Source organism: Apus apus, chromosome 2, assembly GCF_020740795.1.
Source record: "Apus apus isolate bApuApu2 chromosome 2, bApuApu2.pri.cur, whole genome shotgun sequence".
Classification (NCBI taxonomy): Eukaryota; Metazoa; Chordata; class Aves; order Apodiformes; family Apodidae; genus Apus; species Apus apus.
Window position 1 is genome coordinate 119,316,397 of NC_067283.1, and position 20,488 is coordinate 119,336,884.

General features: G+C 37.3%; 1 protein-coding gene across 15 annotated transcripts in view; it reads right to left on the bottom strand.

The window, feature by feature from the left end:
• Positions 1 to 20,488, bottom strand: part of ASPH (aspartate beta-hydroxylase) — a 106,985-nt gene that overhangs the window by 38,682 nt on the left and 47,815 nt on the right. For 9 of the 15 annotated variants that reach the window (XM_051609759.1, XM_051609752.1, XM_051609751.1 and 6 more), the window contains 6 exons: positions 19,623 to 19,667; positions 18,243 to 18,287; positions 18,086 to 18,127; positions 16,612 to 16,662; positions 15,614 to 15,658; positions 3,420 to 3,461 (listed from right to left, as the gene is read on the bottom strand). In XM_051609759.1, coding sequence (XP_051465719.1) covers positions 3,420 to 3,461; positions 15,614 to 15,658; positions 16,612 to 16,662; positions 18,086 to 18,127; positions 18,243 to 18,287; positions 19,623 to 19,667 — 270 coding nt within the window. Of the gene's footprint in view, positions 1 to 3,419; positions 3,462 to 6,904; positions 8,764 to 15,613; positions 15,659 to 16,611; positions 16,663 to 18,085; positions 18,128 to 18,242; positions 18,288 to 19,622; positions 19,668 to 20,488 lie in introns of those variants that run through there. The other 6 variants (XM_051609757.1, XM_051609750.1, XM_051609760.1 and 3 more) reach the window with 4 other exon arrangements.

Here is a 20,488-nt window from a genome sequence, read left to right on the forward strand (position 1 = left end):
AAACAATCCAGAATTGATTTATTTTTTATTTGTATTTCCATTATTCTTCTCTCCCTTTCTTCATTAAGTCTTTTGGCTTCCCTCAAAGGCTAGAATCAAGCAACCCTTTGACAAGACCTGAAAGAAATTTCTTCATTGACCTTCTATACAAAAATACACACTAATATTCTAATGTCCTATATATTTAGTTCAGCATGGTGTTAAGCAGCAGTTTTGGACTTTGAGAACCACACTTCTATAAAGAACGTTGGTCATTCTGCCCACAGCTCATATTTGATGCAGGCTACAATTCAGTAAATCAACAGGTAGTATGTATACAGTTAAAAGTAGAGCTTGCAAAGGTGGAACTCAGCCCACCTGAGGTGACAATGCTGGAGGTGAGCTAAGCGTTTAAGATCCTTCTACAGCCAGTGAAGCTCTGATTAAGGTTCTCAGTGGAGATATGAGACAAGTCATCTCGCCCTACAGCAAAAACCTACATTCAGCCAGAAGAAGAGTACTTTAGCCTCCACAGGTTGTACAGAATCTTAGGGGTTGGAAGGGACCTTGAAAGATCATCTAGTCCAAGCCCCCTGCCAGAGTAGGATCACCTAGAGTACATCACACAGGAACGCATCCAGGCAGGTTTTGAATGTCTCCAGCGAAGGAGACTCCACAACCTCTCTGGGCAGCCTGTTCCAGGGCTCTGTCACTCTCACAGGAAAAAAGTTTTGTCTGATGTTTACGTGGAACCTCCTATGTTCCAGTTTGCACCCATTGCCCTTTGTCCTATTACTGGACGTCACTGAAAAAAAGCCTGGCTCCATCCACAGGTACCACAGTGCAATCCTACATACCATGTTCAAAGGTAAATACTTGAAGTAAACTGAGCCGAATGTTGATCCTGGTATCAGAATGACAATTGCAGGGCCAGTCGTGGAACGTGTCCTAAGCCTAGCACATGTACATCTCTATCCCTGATGCAACAAAACAGAGTCCTCCAACCAAAGTACAGTCATTAAATGTTCAATCAGTTTTGAAAATTATTATTGTAATTACCTATGCTAATGTCCAGGATATGAAACACATTCATCACAGAAAGCTGTTGTTCCAGTTTTTATTTCCATTCTTCACAAATATAAATGTTCAATACATGCCAATATTAGCCAAAGTAGAAAAATTAAGCTCATTACTTAAATTTTGTTAGTCTGTGTGATCACAACTAAAATCACCTCATATGGAAAGATGTCTTATGGATGTAGTATATATGCCCTGGATCATACTATTTGTGAAACTTTTCAAATAATTATTTATCAGATTCACCTGAAAAATCCATCCCACTTAAATTACTTGTGTAAGTATAAAGTCTGATCACATTCTTGTGGAGAAGACCAAAAAATCCCTATCAATTAAATGTAACAGAGAAAACTTGAAGAAATAGTACACTGCAAACAAGTTTAGTTTACTTTCTGTTTCTTTAGAGGAGTTTCCAGAGGAGTTAATGTTAATACAGAAAAAGCTTCAATGAAACTTTCAATAAATTTAATGAATTATGACTAAGAAATGAAATGTACAAAATTTTGGATACATTTTGGTAACAAAATTCTATGAAGACTGTAGCAGTCAAAAATTGTCATGTTGTAAGATCTGCTCAAAGCCGTAAATAATTTCTACAGAGAACGCTTTTTGGAGCTTGCATGTCCAAATATCAGAAAAACAAATGCAGACTTTCACATAGGTCTTTATGCACTGCATTTAGGCAATCTCTAAATACAAACCAAACATGAATTTTCAAATTCCCAAATTCTTAGATTCTCAGTTTTGTACATATGCCAGACAGCCACAGTACGGTATTTTTAAAAATACATCTTGTGGAGAGTCCTTAAGTGGTTAAGCTAGTAGAACTCGCTACAACATCTGTCACCCACTTATTGCTGCATCTTACTGAAAATAAACCAATTCAATGGTATTTTAAACCACTTTCTATGACTAGGCAATCTATAGGTTGGACAGTTCTATTGAAAATTACAACTTCAAGAGTTAAAACTATGAAAACTTAAATGTTTTAATAAAATTTTACTTGTATGAAAACCACACAAGCAGTTTAGCTATAAACAAATTTCATAAAAAACGCAGGGATGTTTTTCCCTGTACAATGCAAAAGTTTATCAATTTAGCCTGGAAAACAAAGCCAGGCCTTTTTCCCCACTTACAGAAATCCTGTAATCTGCAATGGCAGGACTTTGCAGAAGCATTTCCTTAGTTGCTCAGTGTTTGAAAAGAAACAAAACCACACAACACTTTGGGTGCAGAGGGAAAGTGGCTCCACCTTGTCATGCTTTCAAGTCATGAAGTTGCCTTACAAGTTCTGATAAGTAACATTGCATAACGGTAAAACTGTGCAATTTCAATTTCTTACACAACCTAGTATTTTTACCTACAAATGCTTTAAACCCATACTGGATGGCTATTGTATGTTCTTTTAGTCTAGTGTTCAAAAAGGTCAATAACACCAGCACATAATGGTGGTCCAAGTCACCTGCCATGGGCAGGGACACCTCCCACTAGGCCAGGTATTCAAAAACCCATCCAACCTGGCCTTGAACATTTCCAGGGAGAAGGCACCAACTTCTCTGGGCAACCTCTTCCAGCCTCTCATCATCCTCACAGGAAAGAATTCCTTCCTAATATCTAATCTTAATCTACCCTCTTTCGGCTTAAAACCATTAGCTCTCGTCCTATCACTACACACCCTTGTAAAAAGTCCCTCCGCAACTTCCCTGTAGGCCCAGCTTCAGGTACTGGAAGGCCACTGTAAGGTGCCCCTGGAGCCTTCCCTTCTTCAGGCTGTACAACCCCAAATCACTCAGCCTGTCTTCATAGGAGAGCTACTCCATCACTCAGCTCATCTTCGTGGCCCTTCTCTGGACTCAGATGACGTTGTTCCTTTTCCATCAAACCTAACTCTGCATGTTCCTACCTAGCCTAAGCCAGACAGAAACGCTTTTCTGGCTGATGAAGACTGATTTTAGGGCCAACTGTCTCCCCAAATTCAGCACAGCAGTCAGCACTGAACCCAGCTTGTGGGGTCAGGCTGTCCGGGTTGGCTCTCACTCACAGATGACGCAGAAACCTGGTGAAGCTGTGACCTCTATGACCTCCAGAGACCTAAACTAGGAGTACAACAGTGAACATTTTACTCCCTGAAACAGCAGAAGTTTTAATAGCAGCCTGTGACCACTTGGGAGAGGATGTCAGCTTTGGAAGTGACTGTGCATTTGCTTACAAAACCAGATGCATTCTAGGTGTTTATTAAACTCCACTTTTTCTGTATAAGATGTATAGGAGCTAGAAGCTTCACTGCTGTTTAATCTGATTTAAATTAGTCCTCCCAGACAGCATGCTTTTGAATCTCAGAACAGAGTCACTTTCAGACTTACCTTTTTCTGTTTTGTCTTGTTCAGTTTCTTTTTCACTTTTCCCTAGAATATTAAAAATATAATTTAATTGAAATAAACCCATCTTAACAGTTCATGATAAGAAAGAGATACAAGAAAATTCTAACTTATACTCAGAATCTAATTCGGCCAACAGGACTTCTTTTTTTTTCATTTTCATTTATTAAAGTAACCATAGAGCAGCAACTGACCTATATAGTTGCATAATAGTTCTTTCTCTGAAGATGCTTCAAATAATACATTACTGCTTCTGTCATAAAACATTTCATAAACTTTCCCTTCAGATATTTGCTAGATTTTTGGTGATACACACAGCGCAAGCTATTTTGCAAGAAAGAAACCTGTTCACGGATTAAAAACCCCATGGGATCACTAGCTTAATATATATATTTAATTAACGTTTCAAAACCATGAGAATCAGTTGGAAAACTAAGTCTCATCTTCCGAAGTGACTTGGGCACTTGGAATCTTTTGTCTTCAACTTTCAAAGTAATTTAAAAAACAAAACAAAATAGGTGTTTTATAGACATCTGAATGCACAGGTTAATGCACAAGACAGTCTGTAGCTAAAGACAAGACTACATACTGTGCCAAACTCATCTGTGTGTATCATGAAGGTGGTTCTTACAGAGATAGGCTTGTCCTCTCTTTCTCCTCTCTAAACATGTTTCTGTCCTAATCTGTAACATTTAAAACATCCTGCCTCACAATTCTAACATTATTATTCTGTTTCCAGTTTCAACCCAATAAGCTTCTAACATTTCCTCCCAGAATAGAGAATACTAAAGAGGTCAGATGGCTTTTTAGTTAGGTTTTTTTTTCCTTTCTAACACATGTTCTTTAATTCTGAGGTATTCTTATATTTAGAAAAAGAATTTTGTTTTATTAATAAAGCAATTAGAGACACCTTGTCAGAATGCCCCATCTTCACGGTTTTTTAAACTGACAGCTCAGAAGCATTATATTGGTAATAAAATACACCACATAAAAATGCTGAAAAACGTCTTTTTTTCATTGAGAAACTGGGTTATGTGCACACATGAAATCAAACTATTTCACATTCTAATTTCACCCTTTACTACAGGCTGATAACTGCTACTACTGAATGTATAGACAGTACAGCTTTGATTTTTATATTCAGCACAAGGTAGAATGAGTCTTAATTTATTATGATATGGTAAACTAATATGCTCACACTGAAAGTCACATCTTCAGTTACATCATAAAACACAGACTGTCAATTACATTGAAAGAAACTACAAAAAGATCTATAAAGTCATACAGTGTGATAACTTGGAAAAGGAATACTACTGCTTTAACAGTACATTAATGAAATTGTTTTTCAGTAATTGCTAATATACTTGGGTTTTATTTTTATGCATACCATACAATAAAATGGTCACATCCAACTGTATGTCATCAGAAATACTGCATTTTTAAAAGAGCAGTAACACAGCTCCAAATGAGACACAGAATAGTTTATATACACATACTTCTACTGTTTTTCCCAATTCAAAGCACATAAAAAACTCATTAAAGATAGTAAACCATGATATAGCATGCTACCCAGACATTCAATTTTCCCTGTATCTTTTCCCTTATCAGAAACACTGATATTCTCACCTGACCTCTTCTACTGCCCTCTAGTTCACTCAGCAACCCCTTTCCACCCATCTTGGGCATTCATGTTATTTCTGCAACTTCTTTTCTATCAGAGGAAGAACAAGGTATGAGCTCATCACTCTAAAGCTTGTTCATAGCTTCCATGTCTTGTGCAGCTTCACATTTCTCTATTCCTGCAGCTCATGCAGGGTATAATCTACATTCCTCTATACCAATTTATGTACTAGGATCAATTCTTCAAACTCTCTCAGACTTGTTTCAACCTGTTGTCTGCTAAATTAGCTGCCACTGATTTCACCAAAGGCTCTTCAATGATCTTTAAATACTCCAGCGTTTCCTTCTAGGTAGCTGCTTTTGAAATTCATCACAATTTGACCTTGTTAGCTCTGAAGATCTTGTTTCTCTCAGCTCTCACTATACATGAATAAGAATTCACTTCAGTATCATATTCAGCACATATTGCTTTGTTCCCTCCGTGCTAATCCCCAGTTTACTTTGATGGTGCAAATGGTTTTAATTATGCTATTTCTGGTAATGGTTTAAAAATGTGCTGTCTCAAAGACAGGGATATGATAGTAAATCTTGAGACTATTTTGTCATCAACTTAAACTAACTGTAGCTCAGCAAAAAAAAACAAAACACAAATTTCTTAGCTCTTGAAACCAGTCTCATCCTTTACTCCATTTTACTGTTTCCAACAAAAAAAATCCAGATCAAAATAATAGAAAAAACCTAGTTTAACCAATCTCTGCAGGCCAAGACTGCTATCACCATGTAATGTACGCACCAAGTATTCCTAATAAGGTTTCTAGTATCCAGAATAAATTTACTTTTCATACTACAACATGACTAAATGTTTGTGAGTGCGTCACAATGATCCAAGTCACAACTAAAATTGTATTTCAGACCTTGTAAATTTTACTTCGATCAAAATTAACACTATAAATGTACACTACAATTTTTTATTAACAGACATAATTTTTGAAACACAAAATTTACAGTGATATTCAGCAAAACCATGACATTTTTCAGTATCTTTCCTATATCCAATCTTATCAATTTTCTTTAATTCTTTGGAAGTGTCATGATGTTTTCAATTACTGAGAATGTGAAAAAGTCACTTAAAATTGCAGTACATTTCCAATATTAAAATAAACTTTGTTATCTTGCTCGTCTTTAAATTTTGCCTTCCTTACTGGTATTTCTTCCTGTGATTTCCAAAAAGTAACTCAATCCAATATTTCATAGATTCATTGAGATCTAGCAAGAAGCAATGTAGCAATGTGAAAATATAAGGAAAGGTGTAATCTTTTTACTTTGTCTTAAACCTTTATTTGGTGAAATTTCATCATGAAAATATAGAGAAGTTTGAAAGCCAAAAAGGTCAAGGAAGATTTTTAACAGGGAATACACAGACACAACATACTTGCCAGGTTTCTGATGTGAACTATGGAGAATAACCTAGAATACTTCTCTATGAAAGGTAGATGTCACACTCCCCTCACACATTTGCATTTGTTGGAGTGATCTCTCATACATTAAGTAGGAATTAGAAAATGGATACAATGGGCAAAATTCAGGCCAAACTGGTTGCAGAATAGCTTAAACCCCAGAAGAAGCAACACAATTATAGAAGACACAGACCTTGCAGCAGTTCCCATTTCCTTCACAATAACACCACCCAGAAACAAATTACTTCTACTTGCTATATTTCTTCTTCCTTGTAAACAGTACTTTCAAATACATTTTGAATGTTTGCAAGTAGTGGCTGAAGCAAATATTTATCCTCATAGTTAATATCTACCACATTTTGGAAAAAAATAATGACATTAGAAAGACAAAGATATTCTTTTGTGTTTTATTGCAGCCAAACATTAAAACAGATTAAATATACATATTTTAATAGTCTGCTTGACCTTGCTCAGCTTGGCATATTTTTGTAAACATGAAGCACGTAAAATCACATACCCAGTTACAAAATACTTAAAATTTGATCACAGCATAATATACTCTCACAGTCCCGTAATTCTACAAATAGGCTGCCACTGATATATAAAAATTCCTCCATTCACCATTCTAAAATTATTCCCAAGCTTCCTCACAAAATATGGCTTTGTAAAAATTATTGCTTTGCAATTCACAATCACAGGTAATTTTGCTAGAATATCCCATCCCAAACCACATCACAGTCTAAAAGTATTATTGCTTTCCTGAAAAGTCTAAAGAAATCACTTTGGGACATGGGTGTTTGCTGATCAGATGTAACACTCACTTGGATGGAGTCTTACTGAAATCCCAGACACAAAAAGGCAAGAATACACTATGCCTTTTTCACTGTAAATGTAAGCAACTGAAAACCTGACTTCAAAACAGTGTTGCAGAAATTTAAAACCTCCCTTCCAAACAAAAGGCAACCACTTTTAGGGTTACCAAACTTATCTTTCCTCTTAAAAATTCATCTTACTTTATTTCTTCTAAGCACTCAGATCAGGTTTGGCAATTTCCTAAAATCACAGCAATTATTCCTGAGCCAAAAAGGAATACATGCAAAATGTCAAAGAATTAACTATGTCTTCATAATTGTGGAACAGCAGCACAGAACAGGTAAAAAGTACACCTGTTATAAATCACTTCAAGTCTAAATTTCAGACGTACCATTTACAAGAGCATTTGTGATTGTAGGTCTTCAATATTGTTATCCTATTTTTCTTAAGCTTGACTTTCCAAAGCTTTTTTTTTTTTTTAAGTAAAATTTAAAAGTCAAGTTTTTATGCAAATTTGACTTTAAAATAATTCACTGAATATATAGCTGACTAATTATCCAGCTTTGAAATCATTATATTGGTAGGCAAACCAGAAGAATTATACTGCATTCAACCTGATTTCAGCAACTCAGTTTTGTTGCAATCTGCACTGACTCCCTGTCAGGCTATTACGTAATTTCTAGACATTTTAGCTTTAAAATTCAAATGTGCATAAATAGTAAGTTCTAATTCACACACAAGGGTTTCTGGAAAAAGTAAATTAGTAATCTGCCCTTCTACTAGTATGAATTAAACATACACATTTTGTATCTTGTTAAACCATTTAAAAATCATCTGAAATTCATGTAGCGTAACTGTTGACATAACATCAGTGCAAAGAGATTTAAGTCAAACTTCACAGAATAGTGTGTGCCTGATTAGTGTTTTCAGTAAAATGCAGTTAGGCTGTATGCTATATCAGCAGTTATAAAACATAAAAAAATGTTCATAATATTATACCTTTCATTTGACCAAACTGCTCTGTACATACTGTATGAATCCACAAAAAAGATATATATTAAAATCTGAAAAAATGTACTTGCTGCTACATTATAAATAGAATACTAACAATTGCTTGAACAGCACATATGAAATGCAGCTTGAAGTTGCAGCTCTGTCACAGAAGAAAAATAATGAATTCACTAAACTTGACCAAGAAAAAAAAACAACCAAACAAAACAGACAGGAATGTAAACTAAATATCCAAGTGTTAAAAAAGCATACTAAAATGACAGTTGGCTATGAACCCATTTACAATATCTTAGTGTTCATTCCCCAAACCCTGAACTGCTTGGTAATTACATTGTAAGATCTATTACAACCATCTGCTCCCCTTTTGTAGCGTATGGTTAGGGCTGGTCCTCCTGATGTAGGGACTTTTCTTTTGAAGCTTTAAGTATCTGAAAAAATAAGGGGAAATCTATATTAAAGGACCAACCAAAACACAACTCTGAAACAACAACAAAAAAAATCTTAAATGCTAAAAATGCAACTTTGTATTTGAGAGAGCTATCATTTCTAGGAGCTATCATAATGAATATACACAAAGTTGCTGTATAAGATGGGAAATCTAAACTTCTAAATACGTAGGTATTATTTTTTTTCTCAGCTTATGGCACTTCATTTACCTTGTAAAGGAAATCTAGGCCATGTCACAAATATATGAAAACTTTTTTTTTTTTTTTTTTACTAAAGGCAAGGAAACATAATTAGAAAAAAGGAGCCAGGGAATTAGGATCAATGTTGTAAAGTTGAAACTTCTCTATACATAAGGGATTCTAGCAGTTGGGAGAATAAATGTAGGGTTATAAAAATGTCAAGGATGAAAAGATGAACTGGGGAAGGGAAACAAAACTCCGATACTTTAAATCTGAACATAAGAGGGATCAAAATCTAAATACAGAGAGTAAAGGTATCTCAAAAAATGTACTGTCTTCCTTAAAATTTCTCCAAGAAGTACCACGCTATCACAACCTCTACAATTTGTGCCAGTATAACACAGGATTAGTCAAAAACCCTAAATTGGTAATATTCAGGCTGGCCTATCATACCATGCAAGGCATTAGTTTACAAAAATATAGACTATAGCTGCATTTAAAATACTCTGCTACTGCAAAATATTGGTAATAGTTTTAGGAGTAAACGTAGAGAATTGGAAAACAGTACTTACAGATACCTAAAGATGCAGTTACCTAATATTATGCTTTTTTGTGATACACTCTGAAGTCAGCAAATAACTTTTGACTCATACTCCAACATATTCAAATCTCACACCCATCTCTTCCCTGGCATTGTGAGAATGTTCCGCACAGCTGTGTTCATCCTCTGAAGTACCTCCTGTTTATTTTATGTTTTCTCCCAAAACAAGTAAATTCACAGAATCTTCCTGGTTGGAAAAGACCTTTAAGATCATCGAGTCTAACCATAACCTAACTCTACCAACCACTAACCTAACTCTACCAATTCCAGTGCTTAAACCATGTCCCCTAAGCATCATGTCTACTCAGCTTTTAAATACCTGAAGGGGTGGTGATTCAACCACCTCCCAAGGCAGCCTATTTCAGTGGTTAATTACCATTTCAGTGAAGAAGTTTCTTCTAATACCTAATTTAAACCTCCCCCTGGTACAACTTCAGGCCATTTCCTCTTGTTCTACTGCTTGTTACTTGGGAGACAAGATGAAACCCCATCTCACTAAAACCTCCTTTCAAGTAGTTGTAGAGAGCAGTAAGGTCACCCTTCAGCCTCCTTTTCTCCAGGCTAAACAATTCCAGTTCCCTCAGCCAGTCCTCATAAGACTTGTCCAGAGCCTTCACTGGCTTCGTTGGTCTTCTCTGGACACATTCCAGCCCCTCAATATCTTTCTTGTAGTGAGGGGCCCAGAACTGAACACAGTACTCTAGGTGAGGCCTCACCAGTGCCAAGTACAGGGGCAAAATCACATCCCTCCTCCTGCTGGCCACACTATTCCTGATACAAGCCAGTATGCCATTGTCCTTCTTGGTCACCTGGGCACACTACTGGCTCATATCCAACCAGCTGTCGACCAACGCTCCCAGGTCCTTTTCCACTGGGCATCTTTCCAGCCACTCTTCCCAAGCCTGTAGTATTACAAATTCCTACTACTCCTAACGTGGTACAAACTGGTGCCACCACACTTCAAATGAAGTTGCATGAATTTATACTACTTAATACTCTATAGTGACGTTTCTGAGTATCTTACACACTGCCTGAAGTTATGCTTATTACATAAATAGATACATTTTTCATACAGGTAGAGTGCATATATATATATATAAAGGTGTTCTTCATTCAGAAGAGAGTTCTTGACTGTCCCTAGTAAATGAACTTTAATATTAATTATTGCTGAAATAACAGGAAATACTAGCTTCAAATATTTGATTAAATGCAATCACATGAACAAAGAATAGGCTTTTGGCAACAAAAATCTTCCATACTGAGTGCTCCATCCCAAATAACCATAGAATCATAGAATCATTAAGGTTGGAATGGATCTTAAAGATCATCAAGTTCCAACATCCCTGTCATGAGCAGGGAACCCTACCACTAGACCAGGTTGCACAAAACCTCATCCAACCTGGCCTTAAAAACCTCCAGAGATGGGGCATCAACAACCTCTCTGGGCAACCCATTCCAGTTCCTCACCACCATTATAGTGAAAAATTTCTTCCTAGTATCTAACCTAAATCTCCCCTCTCCCAGTTTAAAACCATTACCCCTTGTCCTATCACTATCTTCTCTGATGAAAAGCTCCTCCCCAGCCCCTTCAAGTACTGGAAGGCCACTATAAGGTCTCCCTGGAGCCTTCTCTTCTCTAGGCTGAACAGCCCCAACTCTCTCAGCCTGTCTTCATAGCAGAGGTGCTCCAGGCCTTTGATCATCTTGGTGGCCCTTCTCTGGACCCTCTCCAACAGGTCAATATCTTTCCTGTGCTGAGGGCACCAGAACTGTACACAGTATTCTAGGTGGGGTCTCACCAGAGCAGAGGGGCAGAATCACCTCCGTGGCCCAGCTGGCCACACTTCTTTTGATGCAGCCCAGGATGCAGTTGCTCTCTGGGCTCCAGCACATACTGGTGGCTCATGTGGAGCTTCTCATCTACTACCACCCCCAAGTCCTTCTCCTCAGGACTGCTCTCCAGCCATTCATCCCCCAGCCTTTATTTGTGCCTGGGGTTGTGCTGACCAGGTGCACAACCCTGCACTTGGCCTTGCTGAACTTCTCCTTGGTTGTTCTTTTCTCCCCAGCATACCTATAGAAGCTTTTCTTATTCTTAACATCCCTGTCAAGATTTAATTCTAGCAGGGATTTGACTTTCCTAACCTGATCCCTAGCTGCTCGGACAACCTCCCTGTAATCCTCCCAGGATACCTGCCCCAGCTTCCACCCCCTATGCGCTTCCTTCTTAAGTCTGAGCTTTTCTAGGAGCTGCTTGCTCATCCATGCCAGCCTCCTGGAGTTTCTACCTGACTTCCTCTTGGGATGCACTGCTCTTGGGCCTGGAGAAGGTGATCCTTAAATATCAGCCAGCTTTCATGGGCCCCTCTACCCTTCAGGATATTATCCCAAGACACTCTCTTGAGCAGATCCCTGAAGAGGCTGAAACCTGCCCTTCTGAAGTCAAGAGTAGTAAGCTTACTGTGAGCCCTCCTTGCTGCCCTAAGGATCTTGAACTCTACAATTTCATGGTCACTACAACCAAGGCTGCCCTTAAGCTTAATGTCCCTCACCAGCCCTTCCTTGTTGGTGAGGACAAGATCCAGCACAGCACCTCTCCTTGTTGGTTCCTTGATTACTTGGAAAAGGAAGTTATCATCCTTGTACTCTAGAAAACTCCTAGATTGTTTGTGTTCACAGAGTATATATCAAGTATAAAGGAAATCTCTGGTAAATATGAATTTAACACACTTAAGAGGAAAAGAATAATGTTGCCCTCAAACTGAAATATTCATGTCCCAAGAAAGGCAGACAAACATACTTAATAGTAGGAATAAATAACTTTTAATAGTAATGAAACTCTTATTCCTAGACAGTAGTTTACATCTGTACTCTTTTTTCAGTTTTCAAAGATGCTATCTGAATTCTACTTTATGTGGTGAAAAAATAAGCTTTTTAGAAAAACCGATAAGCAATGATTCTTCTGCTGTCAAAGGGCTTTCCACATAACCACACAAACTACCAAATACACTTGAGTATGTTGGTACACTATGGCAAATTCTGCCCTGATCAATTTATTTTCTTTTCCTACTTCCTAAATGAACAATCAAGTACATCAGCTAATAGTTACTTGTGTTTTTAATAACTGAATGAATAGGCTTTGATTGATCCTCTCACTTTTTCCCACAAAGGGAAAAAAAAAGTATTCAATCCTTCCAGTGCTGCTAGTAAAATCTATTTCCACAACATATACCAGAACAGAGCTAAGGCCAATCTCATGCTTTAAAAAGTGTATAGCACTAGCTTTGAAAACAACTGAAGGTAAATATATACATATATATAAAAATATATCTAAAAAACCTTTTGAAACTATCAGAAATACATACTATTTCAGAGTAAAACAAGTTATTTTTTATTCTCATGGTGTCTGAAAACAGTAATGACACTCTGTATAAAAATACAATAAAAGGAGAGTAGACAATTAGGTTCAATTCAATCATCTAATCTGAAAGTCCATCTTCAGTTAAAGGAGAGACTGTCCTTTTTCACTCGGCACAGGTGACACAAACACTCACTTCAAAATACACCTCAAATACTGTGTTCAGTTTTGGGCACCTCACTTCAGGAAAGACATTGAGGTGCTGGAGCATGTTCAAAGGGCAATGAAGCTGGTGAGAGCCTAGAGAACAGGTCATAGTCTGGAGAAAAGGAGGCCAAGAGGAGACCTTACTGCTCTCTACAACTACCTGAAAGGAGGTTGTAGGGAGGTAGGGGTTGGACTCTTCTCTCAAGTAACAAGTGACAGGACAAGAGGAAATTGCCTTAAGTTGTGATAGGGTAAGTTATTGGATATTAAGAAAAAATGTCTTCACCGAAAGGGTTGTCAGGCACTGGAACAGACTGCCCAGGGAAATGGTTGAGTCACCATTCCTGAAGGTATTTAAAAGCTGTGTAAGATGTGGTGCTTACGGACATGGTTTAGTGGTGGACTTGGCAGTGCTAGTTTAATGGTTGGACTTAATGATCTTAAGGACTTTTTCCAACCTAAACTATTCTATCACTGTTCCTCTGGCTGTGGATTTGTTTTATTCCTTCAGGAAGCACTGTTTCTGAGCTGGTGATTTTCTTGCCTTTTTAGCACCCACTGTGCCAGTTTCTCTGTTGAGAAGGAGTAAGTGACAATCACAGGTAGTGAAATTACTGGAAGTCCTATGCTACAATTCATAAGCAAAATCAATAACTCAATACTACAGAATCACAGCAGTACCATGCCAGGATAGTTCCAAGTGAAATACCCCCTGCAAGGTGCATGGGCATGATGAGCAGAGTACTGGAACACTGGACCAGGCTACCCAGGGAAGTGGCTGAGTCACCATCCCTGGAGATATTTAGAAGATGTGTAGATGCCACACTTACGGACATGGTTTTGTGGCTGACTAGGCAGTGTTAGGTTAATGGTTGGACTTGATTTTAAGGGTCTTCTCCAACCTAAATAATTCTATGACTCTACATGGAATATTTAGAAAACCATCCACTACTGTACAATACACAGAAGATACTTCTTTTGTGAAGGTAGGAAATTAATTTCTTTACTGCTGCAAAACTGAACCATAAATTACAGCACAAAAAAGTGACAAAAATACGTTCCACAAAAACAAAAATTAAAGATTTCAATTTGATACTAAGATTCTGACTTTAGGTTTAAAATAGTATATACTAAGTCAAGAACTCATCTCAATATCCTCATATCAATACAACTGACACTGTGGAATTATCTACTGTTGAAATTTTGTAATAGTCCTATAAGGGCCTTTTTGTTATTTTAACTTTAAGCAGCAACATTTTCTGGGAGAACACATCTTTTCCTGGTCTACGTTTCCAATCTAAAGCATAACAAACCAACGAAACACTTCCTTTGGTGAAATTCTTGCCTATGCAATCAAAGGTAACTACTGCTCGTTCCTACACTGATTACAAGCTTTGGTCAAAAATATTTCATATTCACTATGAAACAAAACATTTTTAGATAAAGCATCTATTAATGAACACCTTCTGCTTCCAACATTTGAACACACCATATGGCTGTTATAATAAACAAGTCTGAAAGACCTCACAGACAACACAGTTACATATCGATAGGATACATTTCTAATCACATCAGTTAAGGCTGTGCATGTAAACTAAAACAAACTAAATCAGGCCTCCAGTCTGTACTGGGCAACCACAAAATCCTCCTGTGTTTTTTCACTTCTCTGGCTACTTTTAGCATGCCCAAGAACCAAATACAAGTTTCCCTTCCTGCAAGGAAAAACTAAATCCCACAGAACTTCCTGGGCACCACATCACATAACAGCTTCTGCATATTGCAAAGATTAAGTAACCCAGAAAGGTGCTCAGGCTAATCAGAACAAAACAGAAATACAGCTGCCAGGGCTCTTGAATTGTGGCTTCTGTGATTTACTGCCCAGAGATACTTGACATTTCACCCAACACAACTACAAATGTTACAAAGAACAAAATAGCAAACATTTAGAAGCCACATAGCTACTCCAAAAACGGTTTTGGTAAACTCTACTTTTAGTACTGTCAGGCAACAAATTTTCTTAAAATCAATTATGACAAGAGAAATGTGATGGCATCACAAAACAGTCCTGTTTCCATATCAGACCCAAAGATCATGCCACATCTGGGCTCCTGTAGAGCTGACTGACACACAGAGAAGTGACAGCATCACCACCCATGATCAGTTGCTCTGGAAAGGAATTATGTCCATATTTCAAGACCCGAAATTTTTATATTTCCCTTTACAGGAAAAGTATCCAGTTCTATCTGAAATAATTACACTTAAGTTGTAAATTAGAATGACTCAGTTTTATCAACACTTCCATATAGCCCAGTAACTATTAATAACATTTATTCAGTACAAGACAAAAATTACTTTTCAAAGAGAGGGAGTAACTTTAAATTATTATATCCTTTCAATCCTCTCCAGAAAGTAATGTCTGCAAACTTTCCATGCAGCTACAGCTTAATTTTTTGAGGAAAAAAATCAAGCACTTAATATCAACTTACCCACTAGATCAGCATTTGAATAATCCTCAGCTTCAACAGGCATTTCTGTAAGTCAAAAGTGTGCAAACATTTCAAACTGGATGGTTCTCTGAATATTTACAAACAGCTGTATTTTTTCCCTTATGCCCAAAACAGTGAACTATCAAGACTGCTCAGTAATACTACTTTTGCAGAAGTAAGATGCAAAATTTCCTCAGCTGAATTTCTCCATGGGAAAGGTTAATACTTAAGCAGGCCAAAGAGTAAATTGTAGGATTACAAAGTTCCAAAAATAATACTTCAAAATCCTGAAACTATACTATCCAAAGTCCAAGTCTCCCAGTTCCATGTGGTACTACAGTGCCGTGGACTTACAATGTATTCCCAGCTGTAACTGTGAAATATTTGACCTCAAAATTAAGTTATTTTGAATTTCATATGTATGTTTAAATGAAACATGTCACATGTCAGTGAATGCTTTTACTACTAATAGAATGAAGGTTGCACATAGCTCCCTATTCATGCACAGAGGGAGTCAGGCTTAACAGAAAAGAATTTATAATAGCTAGGATGCTAATAAGAAGGATCAAAGAGAGGGAAATACATTCTCTGACTTGAGAAGCCCATAAATAAAGTGCTCTAGCATGGGGAGACATGACACTTTTTTTTTCTTACACACTCTCGTTCCCGAGTATGCAGCACTGACTGGCTGGTGGGAAACAGAACAAAGACTCTTCAGGTTTGTATGATCTAATACAGCCATTTTCATAGATCTTAGTTTTTGTGAACTGGGAGCACTCTCAACTTCTAAAACTGTAGAGTGCTCTGTAAAAATACTAAAATATACTGTCATTAAAAATTCCAAGATGCTATATTCTGGCAACAGAGTTTTGTTTGTCCTTAAAAGAAAAAAGCTGCAGAAAAAGTTACAGAATTATATTCTGTGATATCTGTCATTCTCTTTTTTTTTTTTTTTTTTTTTTTAAGTAGCAAATTTATGCAAAAGATAATACACTAACCTGATTGCTCCGGTTCAGTAGAGACAGCCTCTTCTGTATGCTTACTTTCTACTGTTAGAAAGAAAACAAATGTTGCAAGTTACACACAGTTCATTAACAATTTTATTTTTATTCCCCACCAGCCATAGAATAAAAAAAAACAACAAAACAACTTAACTTACAGAACAATGACCTAGTTTAACTTCAGAGTAGAAAAAAGGTACTGAATATCCAAAAGTTTGGTTCCTCTCTGTTATTAACTTCCATTCTATATCACCCCCCAAAAATTATTTAGCTTACAATTGTTGTTTGTATGAAACAATGTTTGTTCCTCAATTTAGTTACACTAGAACACAGTTTGCAAATAGAAACCTAAATAAATATAGCATCAAATCCTACAGACTGTGCCAAAACTACAGTTTAGATCACTTTAGCTGACTGAATTAATAATGTTTGAAAAAAATCTTGCTTCATGATCATTTGCTCTGAGAAGTTAAAAATTTCAAATTAGTTGTGACCCAGTACTCATTTTAAATTCCCTGAAAACAGCACAACAACAACAAAAATTATTATTTTTGAGTAGTATTCTGGGAAATTAATATACTCAATTCCTCAAATTCAAGGTCTAAGTTCTTCATAAGAATGACATGAAGTTCAGCAAGGCCAAGTGCAAGATCCTGACCATGGACCAGGGCAATCCCCAGTATCAGTACAGACTGGGGGGATGAATGGGCTAAGAGTAGCCTTGTGGAGAAGGACCTGAGGATCCTCTGGTGGATTAAAAACCGGACATGAACCAGCAATATGTGCTCACAGCCCAGAAAACCAACTATATTTTGGGCTGTATCACAAGAAGCATGACCGGCAGGTTGCAGGATTCTCCCCCTCTATTCCACTCTCTCAAGACCCGACCTGGAGTATTGTGACCAGTTCTGGAGCCCCCAACACAAGGCCATAGACTTATCAGAGCAGGACCAGAGGAGGGCCACAAAAATGATCACAGGGCTGGAGCACCTCTCCTATGGGGAACGGCTGAGAGGGTTGGGGTTGTTCAGTCTGGAGAAGGCTCAGGGGACACCTTATTGCAGCCTTTCAGTATGTAAAAAGGGCTTATAAGAAAAACGAGAGAGACTTTTTACCAAGGCCTGTAGCAATAGGACAAGCAGCAATGGTTTTAAAGTGAAAGCTGGTAACTTCAGATTGGACATAAGAAATGTTTTATGATGAAGGTGGTGAGACACTGGCACAGCTTTCCCAGGGAAGTTGTGGATGCCCCTTCTCAGGAACTCTTCAAGGGCAGGTTGGAAGGCACTCTGAGCAAAGTGATCTAGTGAAGGATGTCCCATGACAGGGGAGTTGGACCAGATAATCTTTAAATGTCCCTTCCAACCCAAACCATTCTATAATTCATTTTTCAATTATATTAACAAATATAAATGGAAGAAAAAATGTTTTCTTTCACAAAGTATAAAAACTCATCTATAAAAAGTCATACCTGGCAGCTCTTTATCAGTATCAAAATCTTCAATATTTTCATCTATAAGAGGAAGTATAAAAATAATATCTAATGAGCTTGGTTTTGTTTGTTTGTTTGGGGTTTTTTGTTTGTTTGTTTCACATCAGACTTCAAAATGCATATACAAAGTATGTACCTGGCTCTGTAGCTTCATTCTCCTCCTCTGGAAGGTCCTCAACAGCTGAGAAAACATTCAATTCAGAGAAATATTAAAGTCAAGCCCTCAACTGAAAAAATGTACATGTAACACAAAAGAACACAGCTAACACGCAGACATGTTTAACTGTGAACAGTAAACTGCTACAAACAAACAGGAACTTTAATGAATTTGAAGGAAAAACAGAAATTCTTAAGTTTTCTTCCCTGTTTCACTGAAGAACTGCTGTATTCATTAGGTAAATATTTTGAAATTGTACCTCTTGAGGAAATGTTGTTTAGATTAAGTGACAGTAACTTTAAAAACTAAAATTTTAAAACCCCTCTTAATCTTTACAAGCATAATCAGTACTCCCACTTGCATCTTTTACAGCACCAACTCCAGTGCTAGACATATTAAAAAACAAACTTCCCTCACCCCCATATTCTAAACTTTGAAGTAAAAGTCAATTTATCTGGATAAACATGCAATTCCTTGGTGATTCCTACTTTCCTTCCAGAACTACAACCAGCAAGTTCTTGAACTCAAATTATGGATTCCACAGTATATTTATTTTTGCTTTCTTTGACTATCGTACTTGTTAACTGATTTCACTGCCCTCCTAAGCTTATGATCACAAAAGTGACAAAATAGATATTTACAATTTATTTATACTGCAGTATTTATTGATTTAATTTTAAACTAAATAATTATCTTTTTCAATAAGCTGAGATGAATCTCAAAACAGCTGATATTTCAAGACAGCCAAGAGTTCAGGACCCAGAGGGAGCTTTTATTTGCTTCTGCTAACTAGACAAAGGCACTAGTAAACACTATGCACCAAAGCAGAGCTTGTATTGACAGCTTTAAACTTTGAACAGTCTTAAGCACTGGTTAAAAGGTGATAAGCAAGCTTCACAACAGGTAGCAGGCTGAGTGTCTGTGCTGAACTACTGTGTTCCAAATGTCCACTGAAACCTTAAAAGAGGAATCCTTAAAGATGGTATATTAAAAGATGGTTCCTCAGCTCACAGTCAAAAACTAAACTTTATAACTACACAGACTGTAATGCACCTTTGCCATAATTGGCACAGACAACATATTTCAGTACATATAAATTGCAACATTAACTTAATGATTCTTATGATAACCTGAGTGAAACATTTCTCTGATTTTGAGAAGAGTTTATATTCCAATAACATTTATTTTAGAGGTATGTCTACTCTAATCACATATGAAACTAAGATTTTTCTAATATGCTCCATATATATATAAATATATATATATACCTGGTGAGATGTGTGTGGGAGTGTACACACACCTCACACACACATACATACATGCACACAGACATATATATATCTATATATATGTATATACCTGTATCTTGAGTGTCAGTCTTATCATGTGTATCATGTTTTGGTTCTGAAAGGAAAGAAAAATTAAGTTCCGGGGTGGTTGGTATGAATGAAGTATCCTAAAAATTTGGTTGTTAAACACCCAGTTGACTGATTGCTTTACTGATAAATGTAAAGCTCTCATAAACTTGGTCTAGTTTTCATAGAATCATAGAATCATAGGGGTTGGAAGGGACCTCGAAAGATCATCTAGTCCAACCCCCCCGCCAGAGCAGGGTCACCTAGAGTACATCACACAGGAAGGTGTCCAGGCGGGTTTTGAATGTCTCCAGAGAAGGAGACTCCACAACCTCTCTGGGCAGCCTGTTCCAGTGCTCTGTCACTCTCACAGTAAAAAAATTTTTTCTGATATTCACCTTAAATCTCCTATGCTCCAATTTGTATCCATTACTCCTTGTCCTATCACTGGTCATCACTGAAAAAAGCTTAACTCCATCTTCTTGACACTCACCCTTTACATATTTGTAAACATTGATGAGGTCACCCCTCAGTCTCCTTTTCTCCAAACTAAAGAGACCCAGCTCCCTCAGCCTCTCCTCATAAGGGAGATGTTCCACTCCCTTAATCATCTTTGTGGCTCTGCGCTGGGCTGTTTCAAGCAGTTCCCTGTCCTTCTTGAACTGAGGGGCCCAGAACTGGACACAATACTCCAGATGCGGCCTCACCAATGCAGAATAGAGGGGGAGGAGAACCTCTCTTGACCTACTAACCACACCCTTTCTAATACACCCCAGGATGCCATTGTTAGTTTTGGGGTCTTAATAGATATATGAATCCTTACTGTAACTTGTAATAGAAATTCTACACCAAAAAAAACAAATACCAAAT